This window comes from Mustela lutreola, chromosome 1, assembly GCF_030435805.1.
Source record: "Mustela lutreola isolate mMusLut2 chromosome 1, mMusLut2.pri, whole genome shotgun sequence".
NCBI classification, from domain to species: Eukaryota; Metazoa; Chordata; class Mammalia; order Carnivora; family Mustelidae; genus Mustela; species Mustela lutreola.
Genome location: NC_081290.1, coordinates 272620357 through 272638979, shown reverse-complemented (window position 1 = coordinate 272638979; position 18623 = coordinate 272620357). Strand labels below are relative to the sequence as shown.

At 43.7% G+C, this 18623-nt stretch overlaps 1 protein-coding gene across 2 annotated transcripts in view; it reads right to left on the bottom strand.

Moving 5' to 3' along the window:
• Positions 1-18623, bottom strand: part of DDB2 (damage specific DNA binding protein 2) — a 23360-nt gene extending 4737 nt beyond the window's left edge. Inside the window, exons 1-5 of one of the 2 annotated variants that reach the window (XM_059141885.1) lie at positions 18466-18623; positions 18213-18369; positions 16936-17069; positions 16365-16556; positions 818-963 (exon numbers count right to left, since the gene is read on the bottom strand). In XM_059141885.1, the coding sequence (XP_058997868.1) occupies positions 818-963; positions 16365-16556; positions 16936-17069; positions 18213-18339 (599 nt within the window). In that variant the 5' untranslated portion in view covers positions 18340-18369; positions 18466-18623. Of the gene's footprint in view, positions 1-817; positions 964-16364; positions 16557-16935; positions 17070-18212 lie in introns of both variants that reach the window. The other variant, XM_059141876.1, reaches the window with a different exon arrangement.

Below are 18623 nucleotides of genomic sequence, written 5' to 3'. Positions count from 1 at the left end.
CTCTGTCCTGCTCTTTCGTCTCTCTGACTACTTGAGGATGAAGGCATTGGGTTGAGATTGCTTCAGGGATCCTAAAACCTGGCCAGGAGAGCTCAGGTTCATATTCTTTTCTCTCAAACACTCAAATCCTTGCTACAGTGCCCACAAACCTACAAATGTCTTTCAGAGGGAGGGTTTCTCGTGGAAGAATCATGTGGAGCAGAGTCTACCCGTCTCTGCCCTGCCCTGTGTGGGGCCACCCAGGATAGTGGCCAGTGCCATTAGACCCCCTCACACACACCATGGACTCTTTAGAGAACAGTAAGAGTCATGTCTCTGCTAGGAATCCAAGTGACAAGCATTTTGTCATTTCTCTAGTCACTTGCTCTTGGGGCATCCCCTGGGCTCTGCGGACATGACTGTATCCCTTTCAGCTTCCTTCAAGGAACTGGTTGCATCATTACACCCCAGTGACATGACAGGAATGAAATCTTAAATTCTTATTTCCTGCTCCAACCTTTAAGTGGCTTCCCGGCCATTGCCATGTGAACTAGTGAGAATCAAGATCTAGTCTAATACAGGAATGCTTTACAGAAGAGCCAAAGCCCTTCCCTTGCTGGGAAGAGCGGAGGTTCTAGAACCCCTCACTGAAGCAGTAACGCACCCGGAAAGCAGCAAGAGCAACTATGGAAAGTCTCAGCGGGAAGGGTGGGATGTGGCTTCCCCCCTGCAGGTCTCCCCTGTGCCAGGCATGGGGAACACACAGGAGACCTGGGTGCTCTCATCAGAACTACGCCGAGAGCCCAGATGCCCTTACCCTCCTAGTGAGGCTACTCACTTGCAGGTGTCTGAGCTGGCAAAAACTCGGACAGTGTTGCCTTTAAAGTCTTGCAGCCTAGTTGTTCCCTCCATTGAGGAGGTGAAAAACTGGTTGGTATCAAGAGGGTTAAACTTCAGCCCAGTGATGCTCCCTCCAGCTCCAATCTAACACAAGGAAGAGAAAAGCCAGTGAGTGACGTCGGCCCAGGTGGAGGACGAGGCCTGGGCGCACGGGCTCTGCAGACCAGAGAGCCAGGCGGGCAGCAGGTGCGGCCAGGCCAGCCGAAGGGTCTGGACATGGTGATGTGCTCCAAGATGCTCTTTTCTTACTTAAGATTTTAGTTTTAAGTAAATTGTTAAAAAAAAAAAAAAAAAAACAACTAACTTACAGTACATTTGGTTGTTTTCAGAATACAGTTCTATGAATTTGAACACAGAGATCTGAATAACTACCACCCAAATTGGGACACAGAACAGTTCTAACCCTCAAAAAACTTGCTTGTGCCCTCCCGGCGTGGTCACACCCCTGCCCCACCTGTAACAGCCTGGCCACCGTGGCTCTGCTCTCCATCATTATGCTATGGCTTTGCCTTGAACAGAACGTTCTAGAAGTGACTCCCACAGTTTGAATCCTTTTGCGACTGGTTCCTTTCATCTGACTCAGCATGGCGCCCCCGAGACGCGGCCAGGTTGCTGTGTGTACCCATCGCTCACCCATCACGTTCTCCTGCTGGCCGTTCCGAAACGTGGACGCACCACAGCTTACTTACTATTGCCCGGAGCTCTTTAGAAGAGCCCCAGCTCTGTACAGGGCCTGGATTAGGAGGGCAGGAGTCAGATCTGAGTTCCTCCCTAATTTTTCCAGACATCCCCGACATTGGTGATGAAAATGATCATGCTAACGTCAGCAATGTCTCCAGCTCTTCTGCAGCTGCTCTCCCAGACTCACAGACTCCCCAAGGCCTGTGACCCAGCACCCGCTTAGCTCACTCAGCATGCTCACTGGCACATTCCGTCCCTGTCCAAAGCAGTCTAACCAGTGCCTGTCGTCCGCCCAACCCTTGCTGCTGGGATCATCTTCTGCTCCCAACAGCTGAGTCTTGTGCTCATCCGGGCTTCATGGTGTCTGTTCTTAAACCCGTATATGCCCGTTGTACTTTTTGTTGTAATTATGTAATTTAATTAAACATGTAACTTAATTACATGTCATTTATTAACCATTTCATAAAATACTCTGTCTCTCTGTCTCTCTCAAATGTAAATAAAATCTTAAAAGATTTTTTTTTAAGTGAGGGGAGACACAGAAGGAGAGGGAGATGCAAGACTCCCCACTGAGGAGGGAGCCTGATGAGCCAAAGGCAGACGTTTAACCATCTGAGCCCCTAGGTGCCCCAATAAATAAATCTCTTTTTTTTTAAGCTTTTATTTATTTATTTGACAGAGAGAGAGAGAGAGATCACAAGTAGGCAGAATCAGGTGGGGGAGTGGGGAGCAGGCTCCCTGCTGAGCAGAAAGCCTGATATGGGACTTGATCCCAGGACCCTGGGATCATGACCTGAGCCGAAGGCAGAAGCTTAACCCACTGAGCCACCCAGGCACCCCCAATAAACAAATCTTAAAAAAAAAAAAAAAATTTGTCCCCACTTTTAGGGAAAGGGAAACTAGACCCTATAAAAAATACATTATGGGGGTGATTTCTGTAAAACCAGGTGAGCCCTCATCAGTAGACCATGATGCCCAGAAAAGGATGGGTCCTATGTCAGAGCATCAGTAGTAAACACATACATAAACATTTTAAGCTAAAATACATGTGTGTTCTTTCTAGTAAGGGCTGACTTAAGTGGTTACGACCAACTCTTTCATTGAGAAGGAAGAACAAAACCAGGGCAAAGTATGATAACCAAATACACTGGAAACTTCCAATACCAGAGATGATGGCTAGTTCATCAGCCTTCTGTTGAGAACTAGAAAAGGGAAACAAAATCAGTATCTCTGAAGAGAAGCTTTTGAAGTCAATGAGCGCTATGAAAGCATCAGGGATTTGAAGACTGACATCCTAGAGAGAGGAGAAGCAGCAGGTAGGCCTGACTTTGGATGCCACCTTTCCCCTTGAAGCCTATGCAGCCCAGAAAGATGTGGTTGGGAAGCAGAGGGAGCAAACTGCAGAGAAGCTGAATGGAAAGTGGTACGTGGCTCTAAGGCTGAGAGGCTGGGCTGAGGTTTTTGCCAGTCTCGCAGGGCAAGAGGAGAGGTCTGGGGGGTAAAATCCAGCTTTTAGTTAGAATCCCTGACATGCTAGAGATAAGAGCAAACTGGAACTAGTCTGATGCTCACAAAAGACTGAAAAGTCCAGATTCAAATCATTTCTTTCTTTCTTTCTTTTTTTAAAGATTTTATTCATTTATTTGTCAGAGAGCAAGAGAGAGGGAACACAAGCAGAGGTAGTGAGAGAGGGAGAAGCAGGCTTCCCATTGAGCAGGGAACCAGATGTGGGGCTGGATCCCAGGACCCAGGATCATGACCTGAGCCGAAGACAGACACTTAACTGACTGAGCCCCCCAGGCGCCCCCAGATTCAAATAATTTCGATACCATTGGATGAAGATGATCTGGTTCCATCCTACCTGCATGTCAGAAAGAAAAAAAAAGTCTCTGGAGGAAAATATCACCACTCAAAACTTCCATATGTAAGTTTCCATATGTAATATTTGGCATTGAATCTAAAATCACCCTGCATATCAGAAGATAAGGCCAATGGGGCGCCTGGGTGGCTCAGTGGGTTAAGCCGCTGCCTTCGGCTCGGGTCATGATCTCAGGGTGCTGGGATCGAGTCCCGAATTGGGCTCTCTGCTCAGCGGGGAGCCTGCTTCCCTCTGTCTCTCTCTGCCTGCCTCTCCATCTACTTGTGATTTCTCTCTGTCAAATAAATAAATAAATAAATAAAATCTTTAAAAAAAAAAAAAAGAAGAAGATAAGGCCAAATAACCAAAAACTAAGGAAAAAACATTTGAAAGACATAGGAGATCCAGATATTAGAGTTATTAGATACAGGCTTGAAAATAATTGTGATTAATTTATTTAAAAAAAAAATAGACCTGGGGTGCCTGGGTGGCTCAGTTAGTTAAGTGTCTGCCTTCAGCTCAGGTCACGATCCCCGGGTCTTGGGATTGAGCCCTGCATTGGGTTCCATTGCTCATCAGGGAGTCTGTTTCTCCCTGTCTTTCTGCCCTTCCCCTACTTGTGCCTCCCCACCAACCCTCTCAAAAAATGGACGAAGGATTTAAACAGACATTTTTTTAAAGACATGCAAATGGCCAGGAGCACATGAGCAGATGCTAAGCACGGTTAGTCACCACTAGATACTATTTCACACCCCTCTGAGGGCAATGATAAAAAAGATGGACAGTGACAAGATAACCCCCGAAAGGGGAGAAAACACTTGCAAACTAGATCTAATAAGAAGTTAATATCAAAAACATATGAGGAACTCAGTAGCAAAAAACAAATAAACAAACAATAAACCCCCAAATAACCTCATTAAAAACTGGTCTAAGGACCTCAACCAACATTTCTCGAAGAAGACACACAAACGGCCAACAGGTATATGAAAAGGCAGTCAACATCACTAATCCTGACATCAGGGAAATGCAAATCAAAACCACAATGCTATCACTTTATGCTTGTTAGAATGGCTATTATGGAAACAACAAAAGATAAGAGGTGTTAGCGAGGTTGTGGAGAAAAAGGTACTCTTGAACTAGGTTGATGGGAATGTAAATTGGATGGCGCCCTGTGGAAAACAGTATGGAGGTTCCTCAGAAAATACACCATATGGTCCATGAGTCTCACTTGTGGGTATAGAGTCCAAGGAAATGAAACGAGCTTCTCACCATGTTATCTTCCTTCCTGTGTTCACTATAGCTACTCCCAATAGCCCAGGAAAGGAAACCACCTCAGTGTCTGCTGATAGATGAAGGGATAAAGAAAATGTGGTATGTATGTATGATGGAGTATCATGGAGCCCTCAAAGAGAAGGGAATCCTGCCATTTGTGACAACCAGGGGGAAGTTCCGCTAAGTGAAATAAATCAGACACAGACACTACACGATCTCAATTATATGTGGGTCTACATATGTGGAATTCATAAAAGCTCAGAGTAGAATGGTGGTTGCCAGGGACTTGGGGATGGAGGAGATGGGGAGATGTAGGTCAAAGGGTACAAAGTGTCAATCTTGCAGGGTGAATAAGTTACAGAGACCTAATGTACAGCATGGTGACATAGTTAATAATACTGTGTTGTGTGTGTGAAATTTACCAAGAGTTGATCTTAAGTGTTCTCAGACAGACACACAAGGTAATATGTGAAGTGATGAATATTAACTAGCTTGACTGTGGTAATCATTTTTTTTAAGATTTTATTTATTTATTTGACAGAGAGAGATCACAAGTAGGCAGAGACGCAGGCAGAGGGAGGGGGAAGCAGGCTCCCCACTGAGCAGAGAGCCCGATGGAGGGCTTAATCCCAGAACCCTGGGATTGTGACTTGAGTGGAAGGCAGAGGCTTAACCCACTGGGCCACCCAGGTGCCTCAACTGTGGTAATCATTTGCAATGTACCCATGTTAAAATTCACCCTATATGCTTTAAATATGTGCAATTTTTATTTGTCAATTGTATCTCAATAAAGCTGGAAAAGTGTTGTTTAGGATATGGAGAAGTTGGAGCCCTCCTACATTGCTGATGGGAATGTGAAATGGAGTAGTCATTGCGGAAAATGGTTTGACAGTTCCTCAAAAACTCAAAATTACCGTAGGTCCCAGCAATTCTGCTCCTACATATATACCCAAGAGAAATGAATATGTATGTTCCCATGAAAACTTGTATACAAATATTCCTAGAAGCATCCATAATAAAAGAAGGCTAAAAATCAATGCCTCAAAACATCCATCTCAAGAAGTTGTGAAAGTAACAGGAAAAGAAAGTAGGAGAGGGCTGCCTGTGTGGCTCAGTCAGGTAAGCATCTGACTCTAGATTTCGTCTAGGGTCATGATCTCAGGGTCATGGGATTGAGCTCCACGTCAGGCTCTGTGCTCAGCATGGAGTCTGCTTGTCCCTCTCCCTCTGCTCCCCCTGCGCGCTCTCTCACTCTCCCTCTCCAAAATAAATAAGTAAAATCTCAAAAAAAAAAAAAAAAAAAAAGGAGAAAAAAAAGAACAGAAATTAATGAAACAGACAACAAATATACTGTGAGAGAATTAACCAACAAAAGTTGGGGGTGCCTGGCTAGCATGCAAGAGCATGCAACTCTTGATCTCAGGGCTGTGAGTTCAAGCCCCACACTGGGCATGGAGCCTACTTTAAAAAGAAAAAAAAAACACGTCAGTTTAACGCAAGACTAATAAAATTGATAATCCTCTGTTGAGACTGATCAAACAGAAGTCACCAATAACCAATGTAACAGATCAAAAAAGGGACATCAATATAAATCCTAGACATTTTAAACAATTATAAGAGGATATAACTAATCTGATGCCAATAAATATTAAAACTTGGATGAAATGGACAAATTCATTAGAAAAATGCAAACCTGCCAAACTGACAGAACATGAAAGAGAAAATCAGAATGGTCTGAGACCTATTAAAGACATTGTGGGGGGTGCCTGGGTGGCTCAGTGGGTTAGGCCTCTGCCTTCAGCTCAGGTCATGATCTCAGGGTCCTGGGATCGAGCCCTGCATGGTGGGGGGGGGGGGTGTCTCTGCTCAGCAGGGAGCCTGCTTTCCCCCCTCTCTCTCTGCCTGCCTCTCTGCCTACTTATGATCTCTCTCTGTCAAATAAATAAATAAAATATTTTTTAAAAAAGAAGACATTGCAGTGACAACTAAAAACTTTCTTGCAAAGTAAATTCCAGACCCTGATAGCTTCATTGCTGAATGTACTAAACATTTAAGGAAGAAATAATATCAGTCCTTTTTTTTTTTTTTTTAACTTTGTTTAAAAAACTTAGTTGAAAAGTTGCAAAAATTGCACAAAGAAGTGCTTTTCTGGGGGGAAAAAAACACCTACTTTTTTGGTATCATTGAAAATAAATTGCCAACATGATGTCCCATGGTCCTCAAACACACTACTGTGTATTTCCTATAAGAACATGCTTTTGGGTAACCACAATAAGACCATCAAAACTTAGGGATATCCAAAGTGGTTCAGACTCATAGAAACAGAAAGTGTAATTGTGGTTGCCAAGGCCTGAGGGAAGGGGAAAATGCGGAACTTATTCAGTGGGTGCAGCGTTTCAGTTTTACACGATGAAGAAGTTCTACAGTTCTGCTACACAATAACATGAATATAGTTAACACTACCATACACTTAAAAATGGTTCAGTGAGGGATGCCTGGGTGGCTCAGTTGGTTAAGCAGCTGCCTTCGGCTCAGGTCATGATCCCAGTGTCCTGGGATTGAGTCCCGCATCGGGCTCCTTGCTCCGCAGGGAGCCTGCTTCTCCTTCTGCCTCTACCTGCCATTCTGTCTGCCTGTTCTTGCTCTCTCGCCCTCTCTCTCTGATAAATAAAATCTTAAAAAAAAAAAAATGGTTCAGTGATAAATGTTATGTGCTTTTACCACAATTTTTAAGAAGCAGTATTACCTGCTAGAGATATAATTGGAAAGGTTAAAAAAAAAGCAGTGGGAGAAGAAAATTTAAATAAAAAATTTGAATATAAAACTAAAATAAACATAAAAAATCACTTCGTGTAGGGGTGTGTGGGTGGTTCAGTTGGTTAAGTGTCTTTGGCTCAGATCATGATCCCAAGGTCCTGGGATGGAGCCTAGCCTAGGGCTCCCTGCTCAGCGTGGAGCCTGCTTCTCCCTCTCCCTGTGCCCCTCCCCACCATTCGAGCTCTATCTCAAATAAATAAAAATTTAAAAAAAAATTAATCAGTGTAACATCACATTAGCAGAATAAAGGGGGAAAAATCATATGCTGATCTCAAGAGATACAAAAAAGTATTTGATGAAATTCGATTATCATTCATGCCAAGAGCTTCTGGTACCTTCCTTTATTTAGAAGTAAAAGGGGGAACTTCCATAGTCTGATAGAGGATATTCAAAAACAGACAAGTTTTAACACACAAACATGCTCCTCTGTGTGTATGTAAGAGAAGTGAAAACAGGTGTTCAAGCAAAAACTTGTACATGAACATTCACAGCCGTTGTATTCATAAGAGCAAAAGGTGGAAACAGCCCAAACGTCCATCAGCAGATGAATGGATAAATAAAATGTGGCATATCCATATGACTGCCCATTATTCAGTTATAAAAAGGAATGAAGTGCTTATGCAAGTTGCAGCGTGGATGAAAATTGAAAACATTACGCTAAACCAAAGAAGCCAGACCCAAAAGGGCAAATATCATGTGATTCCATTTATACGAGGTACCTAGAATAGTCGACTTCATAGAGACAGAAGGCAGATTAGTAGATCTAGAGGAGGGTAATAGAAAGTCATTGTTTAATGGGTACAGAGTTTTATTTTGGGAAATGAAAAAGTTTTGCAAACAGTTGGTGGTGATAGTGGCACAGTGTGCTTAATTGTGCACTTAAAATGGCTAAAATGCGGGGATGCCTGGCTGGCTTAGTTGGAAGAACATGCAACTGCTGATCTCAGGGCTGTGAGTTCGAGCCCCATGTTGAGTGTAGAGATCACTAAACTACAACAAAAATCCTTAAAAATGGTTAAAATGGTACATCGTATCTTAGGTGTATTTTATCACAATAATAAGAAGAAATCATACTTACTGGTCAAATAGAAAAGCCTTCTATGATCAAGAACAAGACAAGCATGTCTGCTATATTTAATACCAACAACGTGCTAGAGGTCTTGCCAATGGAATAGGGCAAAAAAGAAGTATAGGAACAGTAAAGAGAGAAACCAAACTCTCCTTATTTGTAGAGGACAAGATTGTGTAGGAAAAAAATTTTAAATCTTCAGATAAACTGTTAAAATTAGTAAGTGTGGATTTTTGCTTCCAATGATGTCCTATCCTCCTGCATTAAACCACCAAAAAAATGGACACGATATATGAACGAGGTTCTCAGACATTGGACAACAGACGGCACAAGACAGGAGGGAAAGAAGCAAAAGCGCCCTGCAACTGCCCCAGCGTGACTGTTTGGAGAGCGTCTTCAGGAAGCAAGACAGGGAGGAACCACACGGCCCAGCAGTCTCACAGAGCTGAGGAGACAGAATTTTAGGAAAGCCAACAGAGCAAGAATTAGTGGGAAAAATCTGGGGAGGAGAGACACACACAGAAGGAGCATTCTGGAGAGTTTCACAAGGGTCCCTTCAAGTCTTTGGGGGAGTATTAAATGTATCCGTGTGTCTGAGGAAACTACCCAAGTCTGGAGGAGGAGGCGGAGAGAAACATCATACATCAGTAGGGGAGAAATCCTCAGAACAGTCTGTATTCTCAAGGTCAGGAAAGGGAAGACTTAATATGCAAAATATCGAGTCCTGGGGTGCCTGGGTGGCTCAGTGGGTTAAGCCTCTGCCTTCCACTTGGGTCATGATCTCAAGGTTCTGGAATCGAGCCCCGCATTGGCTCTCTGCTCAGTGGGAAGCCTGCTTCTCCCTCCCCGTCTACCTGCCTCTCTGCCTACTTGTGATCTTTCTCTCTCTCTGTCAAATAAATAAATAAAATCTTTTTTTTTAAAAATTGAGTCATCGGAAGGGTATTGCCTCAGGGTGAGAACAGGTTATATCTATGGGCTGCCTTAAACCCATGACCATTGGGGTATAACCATGCTCACTGGGGTCTCCAAGATGTCCATGTGCTAAGCCATGGACCCTGTGAACAATAAATACACTAGATGACAAAAGGGACCTTACATGTGGTTACGGGTCTTGAGATGGGAAGTTTACCTTGGATTATTATCTGGGTGGGATAGATATAATCCAACTCAAAATGGTCTTTATAAGAGGTACCCAGGAGGAGTCAGAGGCAGAAGAGAAGGTAATGGAGGACAGAAGCAAAAAAATCAGGGTGATGTACTTTGAAGACAGAAGAAGCAGCCATTGCACAGCAATTCAGACGGTCACAAGAGGCTGAAACATACAAGGAAACAGATTCTCCCCTCGGAACCTTGAGAAAGAACTAGCCCTGCCAACACCTTGACCTTAAATCCAGAAAAAATGATTTCAGACTTCTGACCTCCAGATCTCCAGAACTGTAAGAAATAAAACTGTGTTCTTTTAAGACACCAAGCCTGTGGTAATTTGCTACAGAGGCAATAGTAAACTAATACAGTAACTGGATTAACAAAGCTTAAAAGCAAGCCTGGAAGATATCAAACTGTTTAGAAGTAACTGCATCCCAGAACAAAGCCCAACACTACTTAAAAGCATACAACACAATCCAATATCCCACCATGTACCATTCATAATGTCTGGTATCCAGTGAGAAATTACCAGGCATGCAAAGAAGCATGAAACACCCTCAGAAGTGACACAGATGATAGAATTAGCACAAACATTAAAACCACTATCACAAATGTACTCTTATGGTCAAGAGAGTAGAGGAATTAGTGAACATGAAAAAAGAAATAGAATATATTTAGGAAGGCCCAAAGCAAACTTCTAGAGATGATATACAACATCTGGGAAAAAATACATCTAATACAGATTAGATAATGCAGAAGATCGTAAATATGTAAGACAGCAATAGAATCTATGCAAAATTAAATGGGGGTATTAAAAAATGAACAGTTTATGAATGACCTGTAGGACGGACAATACCTAGTAGCCTAACATATATAGAACTGGAATCCCAGAAAATAAAAGTGGGGGGAGAAAAACTATTTGAATAAATTATGACCTAAAATTCTCCAAATTTTTAAAAAAGATTTTATTTAATTATTTGACACAGACAGAGAGAGATCACAAGTAGGCAGAGAGGCAGGCAGAGAGAGACAGGGAAGCAGGCTCCCCGCCGAGCAGAGAGCCCTATGAGGGGCTCGATCCCAGGACCCTGAGATCACGACCCAAGCCAAAGGCAGAGGCTTAACCCACTGGGCCATCCAGGTGTCCCAAATTTTCCAAATTTGATGACAAACCCAGAGATCCAAGAGGTACAATGAACCCCAAAGAGGAGAAATATGCAGAGAAATACACCAGATAAGTTACAATCATTTTTAAAGCAGCCAGAAGGAAAAAAGAAAGGAAAAAAATGTAAAGAGGAACATAAGAATGAGAGAAGACTTTGCATCAGAAATCATCTCCAAAGTAGTAAAAGCAAGAAAACAAAAACAAAAGCCTATGAACTGGGGCACCTGGGTGGCTCAGTGGGTTAAAGCCTCTGCCTTCGTCTCAGGTCATGATCCCAGGGTCCTGGGATCGAGCCCCGAATCTAGCTCTCTGCTCAGCCTGTTTCCCCCTCTCTCTCTGCCTGCCTCTCTGCCTACTTGTGATCTCTCTGTCAAATAAATAAATAAAATCTTAAAAAAAAAAAGCCTGTGAACCTAGAATTCTATACTGGCAAAGATATCTTTTCCCCTAAAAAAGACTAACAAAAGAAAAAAATGGTATCACCAACCAACCCACATTATAAGAAATGTTGAAGAAAATTCTCCAGGCAGAAGGAAAATATTACCAAAAGGAAATCTAGATCACACAAAAGAATGAAAATCACTGGAAATGGCAAATATGTAAATATTAAAGTTTTTCTTCTCATTTAAAAAAATCCTTAAAAGATACCTACCCTACAACACAGTCATTCCACAACTAGGTACCTACTCAAGAAAAATGAAAACATATAGCCAACAAAGCTTGTACATAAATGTTCATAACAGCATTATTTTTATTTGGAAAAAAATCCAAATGTCCTTCTGAAGGTGAATGGATAAATTGCAGTACATTGATATAATGGAACACTACTGAGAAAGAAAAAGAAAACCCAACTGATACATGTAAAAATATAGATGAATTTCAAACAATTATACTGACTGAAAGCCAGGGTAAAAAAAAGGGTCTATATTGTACTATGTCATTTATAGAAAAGTCTAGAAAATGCAAATTAACCAATAGGGTTAGAAAGCAGATCAAAAATTTTCAAAGGTAGGGAGGGGTGGATTGCAAAGGGGTATGAGGAAACTTTGGGGCTGAAAAAAAGACACAAATAACCCATATTAAGAACGTGAGGGTAGGTATCACTAAAGATCCTGTAGACATTAACAGGATAGTAAGGAAATACCAGGAACAAATTCATGTGACTAAATTCAACAACTTAGGTAAAATGGACAAATTTCTTTTTTTTTCTTTTTTCTTTTTTTTAAAGAAAGAATCCATTTTGACTTGGGTAGGCATCAGGATTCTTCTTCTTTTTTTTTTTTTTTAAAGATTTTATTTATTTATTTGACAGAGAGAGATCACAAGTAGGCAGAGAGGCAGGCAGAGAGAGAGGAAGGGAAGCAGGCTCCCTGCTGAGCAGAGAGCCCGATGCGGGACTCCATCCCAGGACCCTGAGATTATGACCTGAGCCGAAGGCAGTGGTTTAACACTGAGCCACCCAGGCGCCCCATAAAATGGACAAATTTCTTGAAAGACAAACTACCAAGCTCATTCACAAAAAACACAGGACCTAAAATGCTCCATAGCTATGAAAGATATTGAACACATAGTTAACTCCCCAACAAAGAAAACTCCAGCCCTAAAAACACTACAAAAATTTTAAGGAAGAGATAGTATCAATTTACACAAAGAATTCCAGAAAATATAAGAGGTAGGAATACTCCTAACTCTGTTTACGAGGTCTGCAATACCCTGATACCAAAGGAATTACAAAACACAAAAGGGAATTATAGGATGTTGTTAGTGGTTGCCTGGTACATGACCTTAAACTAGAATATCTGATATAATAAGTAAAATACAACAGATTCTAGGGTAGAATATTTACGCAAAAATCTAAGTAGAGGTTTGGGTGTGTGTAATAGTGCATACACACAGAGAAAGAGGTCCCAAATGGAGATTTCAAGTAATTTTTTTTTTTAAAGATTTTATTTATTTATTTGACAGAGAGAAATTACAAGTAAGCAGAGAGGCAGGCAGAGAGAGGAGGAAGCAGGCTCCCTGCTGAGCAGAGAGCCCGATGCGGGACTCGATCCCAGGACCCTGAGATCATGACCTGAGCGGAAGGCAGCAGCTTAACCCACTGAGCCACCCAGGCGCCCTCAAGTAATTTTTATTCTTCATGCTTTTCTCTGTATTATTTGAAATTCTGAGAAGCATCGATCATTTTTCAAGAATAAAACCAAGTAATCTTCATTTTGAAAATGTCACACGTGTTTCCTTGCCAAGGGCCGGAAAGATGGAAAGATCAGAGCCAAGGTCAGAGGACTAAAGAAGTAACAAAATGAGGGGCACCTGGCTGGCTCCGTTAGTGGAGCATGTGACTCTTGATTTTGGGGTTGTGAGTTCAGGCCCCACCTTGGGCACAGAGCCTACTTTAAAAATTTTTAAAAAATTAAAAATTAAAAAGAAAAAAAGAAGTAGCAAAATGAGACACTGCTGCTCCTTCAGTCCCTGTTCTCAAATCAACTTTCTGTTAGTATCTAGGAAGAAAGACAGAGAGGTCTCCAGGTTACCATATCCTTCTTCTGCTCCCATCTAGCCTCTTGCTAGTCACAAAGTTCAGATGCTCAGGCCAATCTCTGCCATGCATGAGAAAATGTCACTTAAAGTCACATTATACTAGAGACTGGTATAAACCCAAAGCAGCCTCAGCCTGGCACAAGTTTAAAGCAGATGTCATTCCCCTTTCGGTCAGGAGGCTTTCCTCTAGGACACCCTTAGGCTACTTCTTAAATTTGTCTATTCCCATGTCCTAGATTCCAAGGGGAAAACAAAACAAAAATCTCTTCCTGTCTGAGCTCTGGGTTTTGACTTCAACTTAAAAACTGCCCCTTCTGGTGGTCACCTGTCTCACCAGAGGGGCAGAAAGCCTAGGTCTGTTCACAGCATTCCTCTGGCTGCCTTTCTTCTGGCCTTAAGCACCTGTTTTCTTTTTCTTTTCTTTTCTTTTTTTTTTTTTTTTAAAGATTTTATCACAAGTAGGCGGAGAGAGGGGAGGAAGCAGGCTCCCTACTGAGCAGAGAGCCCGATGATGCAATGATGCGGGGCTTGATCCCAGGACCCTGGGACCATGACCTGAGCCGAAGGTAGAGGCTTTTAACCCACTGAGCCACCCAGGTGCCCCAAGCACCTGTTTTCTTGAACACGCATCTCATCCCAAGCCTGTCTAACCTGGCCTTTTCTGATGGGCTGCTTTGAGGAAGCACTTAAGAAAAGTCATCCTGGGTTCACCCTTGGCCTCATCTAGCTCTTCTGTTCCATTTCTGGTGATATGCCCCAAAGAACTGAAAAGTGGGGACTTGAAGAGATATTTGCATACCCATGTCCGTAGCAGCCTTGTTCCCAAGAGCCGAAAGGTGGAAGCAACCCAAGTGTCCATCAGCAGGTGAATGCGGAAGCAAGATGGATGGATCAAGTGGGGAATTATTCAGTCTAAAAGAGGAAATTCTGACACCTGCTACAACACAGATGAAGCTAGAGGACATTATGCAAAGTGAAATAAGCCAAAGGATAAAAATTGTGTGATTCCACTTATGCAAGATACTTGTGAGCATGTCAAAAGCTTCAAGACAGAAAGTAGAATGGTGGTTGCCAAGGACGGGGAGATGGAAGAACGGGGAGTTAAGTGTTTAGTGGGTACAGAGTTTCCCTTTTGCAAGATGGGATTTGGAGACTAGCTACACAAGAACCCCAATGTGCATAAGGCCGATGAACTGCACACTTAAAAATGGGTAAGAGAGTACATTTTTGGTGTATTTCATCACCATCTTTAAAAATCAGAACATTTCATGTAAAACAAAATTAGGACTTCAGGCTTCATTTGAATAAATCAGATCTGATATCATCATTGGACTTAGATTCTTTTTTTAAGATTTTATTTATTCATTTGACAGAGATCACAAGTAGGCAGAGAGGCAGGGCAGAGAGAGAGGGGGGAAGCAAGCTCCCTGCTGAGCAGAGAGCAGGATGTGGGGCTCCATCCCAGGAGCCTGGGATCATGACCTGAGCAGAGGTTTTAACCCAGTGAGCCACCCAGGTGCTCCAAGGGACCTAGATTCTTACACGTTAATCGTCTCCAGTGTACCTCTGACCCCACCCCCTATCATTCTTTTTCCTGTTTCGCTTCTTTAAGCATGTGAGTCTGTGGCTTCTGCTCTAAACACAGAAAGCCACTTTTGATGGTACAGCCCTCCACTGTTAACCCCCTGCTGGGCAAACTAAGGTCTTCTCTTTGGTGGCGGGGCGGCACCATCCTGCCTCAGCAACTCATGATAAATACTAACCATGCCTAGAAAATGCTATGCCAAACTGCCCCGAACACACTCTGCCTTTCCTTTTTCTCTCCATTTACCTAATTATTGTTCTTCCCCACTCCCTACTCACCCAGGAGCCTTCTCTCTAACTCAAAAGGGGTTCTTCCTTCTCTCACGTTCTGCAGCATTTAGCATCGGTAGTGTCAATTACCTTGTATGCATATCCCATCTTCCCAGTTACACTTCAAGGCCCTCATTCGTTCAACAAACATAAAGTAGCGGTGCCTGGGTGGCTCAGTGGGTTAAACCTCTGCCTTTGGCTCGGGTCATGATCTCAGGGTCTGGGATCGAGCCCCAGATCGGGTTCTCTGCTCAGCAGGGAGCCTGCTTCCTCCTTTCTCTCTCTGCCTGCCTCTCTGCCTGCTTGTGATCTTTCTCTGTCAAATAAATAAATAAAATCTCAAAAACAAAACAAAAAACAAATATAAAGTGGCAACTCGAGACCAAACCTTGTTCTAGGCACTAGGCATATGGTAGTGAACCAGAAAGGCAAGGTCCCTCTTAATGTGGAACTTACTTTCCTAAGACATTTGTATGGGCAGAGACATACAAATAAGTAAAACATTTCGGATACTGATAAACATTGTTCAGGGGGTGGGGAGAGTGAGGCAGGGTAAGGGGAGAGAGAGTGAATGAGTGAAGCAGAGGCTCCTTTAGACAGAGTGGTCAGTGACATCTGTGTGAAGAAGTACATGAAGCCAAGACCTGAGTGGTAAGGGGGAGCCAGCCATGAGAAAAGCATGGGAAAGAGCACCCCCCGTCAAAGAGAACAGCAAGTTCAAAGACCCCATTTTAGAATAGAAATAGCTAGTGTGGCTCAAAGCCTAGGAAGTGGGGAAAGACAGTAGTAGGAGACAAGGCCAAGAGGTAAGAAGGGGCTCAGATTCTGTTCTGTGTGATAACTTACAAGAGCACCCTCTTGTAAGTTATATTTTATGCCTTTATACCTAAGTCAATATTTTATACCTTCTAATGTTTTAAGGGCTGGCACTCAAGGCAGATCTGAATAGCATTACCATTTACTCGTTTGAAAATACCCAGTTCCTTCTGATCCCAATCATCTCCTCATTCCCCGATAACTTTTCATTCCTTCCACAAACACTTCTTCAGCACTACTGACTGGTACAGGGAACTGCTCACCCCTTTAATGAAGGTAGGTTTGTCCTTTATGCCAAAGTTCCAGAGCATGATATCTCCCCCTTTGGAACCCACAGCCAGGGTGCTGGGGTGAGTTGGGTGCCATGTCAAGGATGTGGCCCTCCTGTCAAAGGGGGCAGCCTTTTGGAATATCCGGTAAGAAGCCAGAGAGTGCAGAAAGGCCTGCTGGAGACCCTGACACAGAGGAAGAAAAAAAAAAAAAAAAAAGAATTAAGTTGAATTAAAACCCAAGTCCTGGGTAAATTGCCAATCTCTGCCTCCTCTATAGATGAGCTCTAGGGTCAAGTCCTGCCACCAAAGGAAAACTAACTGCCTGGCTCTGTGCAGGCAACATGCATGAACTCATCTTGGAAAGCAAGGGGGCAGAGTGCATTCCAGATGAGACCTTTACGGCATAAGACTTCTACCTGGCTGAATGCCCAGTAGGTCAGTCCCCAACACAGAGGTGATCTGACCAATCTGCTGAACTAACCCAGCATCTAACCTTAGAACATCCCCATAATGAAAAGGTACCAGGCAACCCCTGGAGCACTTCAGCCAGGAAACACCTCACCTGCTGCAGTGATGGCCAGACGGCGTTGCCTAGCTTATGGTGGTGGAGGGCCCTGACGATGCTGCTTGGTGGCGGGACCTGCAGGCTAGCCAACCCCGCCCAAAGGCAGCCTGAGTCAAATCTTCTGCTAGAACCTGCCAAGCAGAACAGACACATATTTTCCTCTCTCTTCTCACGCACGCAAGAGTTTCCTGCTGAAATCTCAGAAAGCAAGCCTTGTTTTTTCATGCCGCATAGCCAGTCTCTCCCATCACCTCCTGAGATCTTTCCAGGGTCTGCTCACTCTCACTCAGCACAAGAAATAAAGTAAGGATCCAGCCCCTTGCCCCAAACACTCTCCGAAATAGTAATTTTGAAGTGAAATGAAATATGAAATCATAGGAAACCAGACCCTTTGCAGGGTTTCTGAGCAGGGAGCCAAAAAGACACACAGGAATAAAGTTTATGCAGAACTCTTCCTAGTGGGCTGGGAAACTCATGCTAGGGTTGGGTGACAATTTTAAAATCACATATGATGCATAATAAAAGGGTTTTAGGAGAGCACAGTAGAAGTGACTGAGGAAAAAAATATCTTTAAATCCTGCATTAACATAATGTAGAGGTGACGAGTTGTTGGCCCCAAGTCCAATCTGCTCTTTTGGAAACCAGCGGATCTAGAGGGTCTGGTGGCTGGAAATTAACTAAGCTGCTTTTGGAGAGGTAGATCCACTCAGAATAGGGATAAAGATGTATTTGAGGACCTGGTCTCTATGAATCTGGTCTCTTGACAACCCATTCCTTCTTTTTATGGACATAAAGCACTTCAGCAGCAACCCCCTACACCAGTCTTTTGTGTTCCCCCACACTCCTTATCGCCCCAGGTTCAAGCCCCAATAAACCTCAGAGACTGAGTTTTCTAAGGAAGGAAATTGAGGGTTCTTACAGAGGAAACCAAGGACACACAGCTAGCAACCATGACTATAGAAATTCAGCACACACACCACCAGGCAAGGTAGGGTTATTTTAAGCAGTCCTCGTGTGTAAAAATCCTGGGAAAAACAAGGAATTGGAAGGTCCGTTGTGTCTTATGTAATGGAGCTCTTCTGCCTCTTCCCGTCACCTGAGGGGGGTTAAGCCCAAGCTCTATGATGTCAAAGGACCTGCAGAAAAATGCACAGCCCGAGGCATCCAAAACTTGGGACAGCCTGGAGAAACCAGTAGCACCCATCCCCCACTCCAGCCTCCTGCGTGAGAACCCCAAAAGGCGGAATTATTAAAGCAGCAGGCGCAGGCAGTACCAGGGCCCTTCACACAGAGCTTCTTGGCCTCGGGCTCCAGCTCCCGGGGGCTTCTGCTCCTCTTGCTCTTGGGGCGCACAGCCACCTCGGGGGTCTTCTGGGTTTCTGGGCGCTTCCTAGGAGCCATCGCGTCCTCCGTGCGAAAGGGTACTGTGCCCTATGCCGAGATCGTGGAAGGAAGACTGTGAAGCCCCTGGGGAGAAACAAGGCGGGGACCAGGGAAATAAGCCAACTTCCCGCCAAACAGCCTCACCGCTTTCAATCTGGCTTCTAGCTCCGGCCCCGCCCCTCTCGGAGACGCCCCGCCCCTCCCGCGAAGAGCGGGGCACGAGAGGGGAGGAGCTCGGGGGCTCCCTAGGGAAACGGGATGGAGCCTACGTGCTGGGCCAACTTGTGCCCGTCAGCTGATCT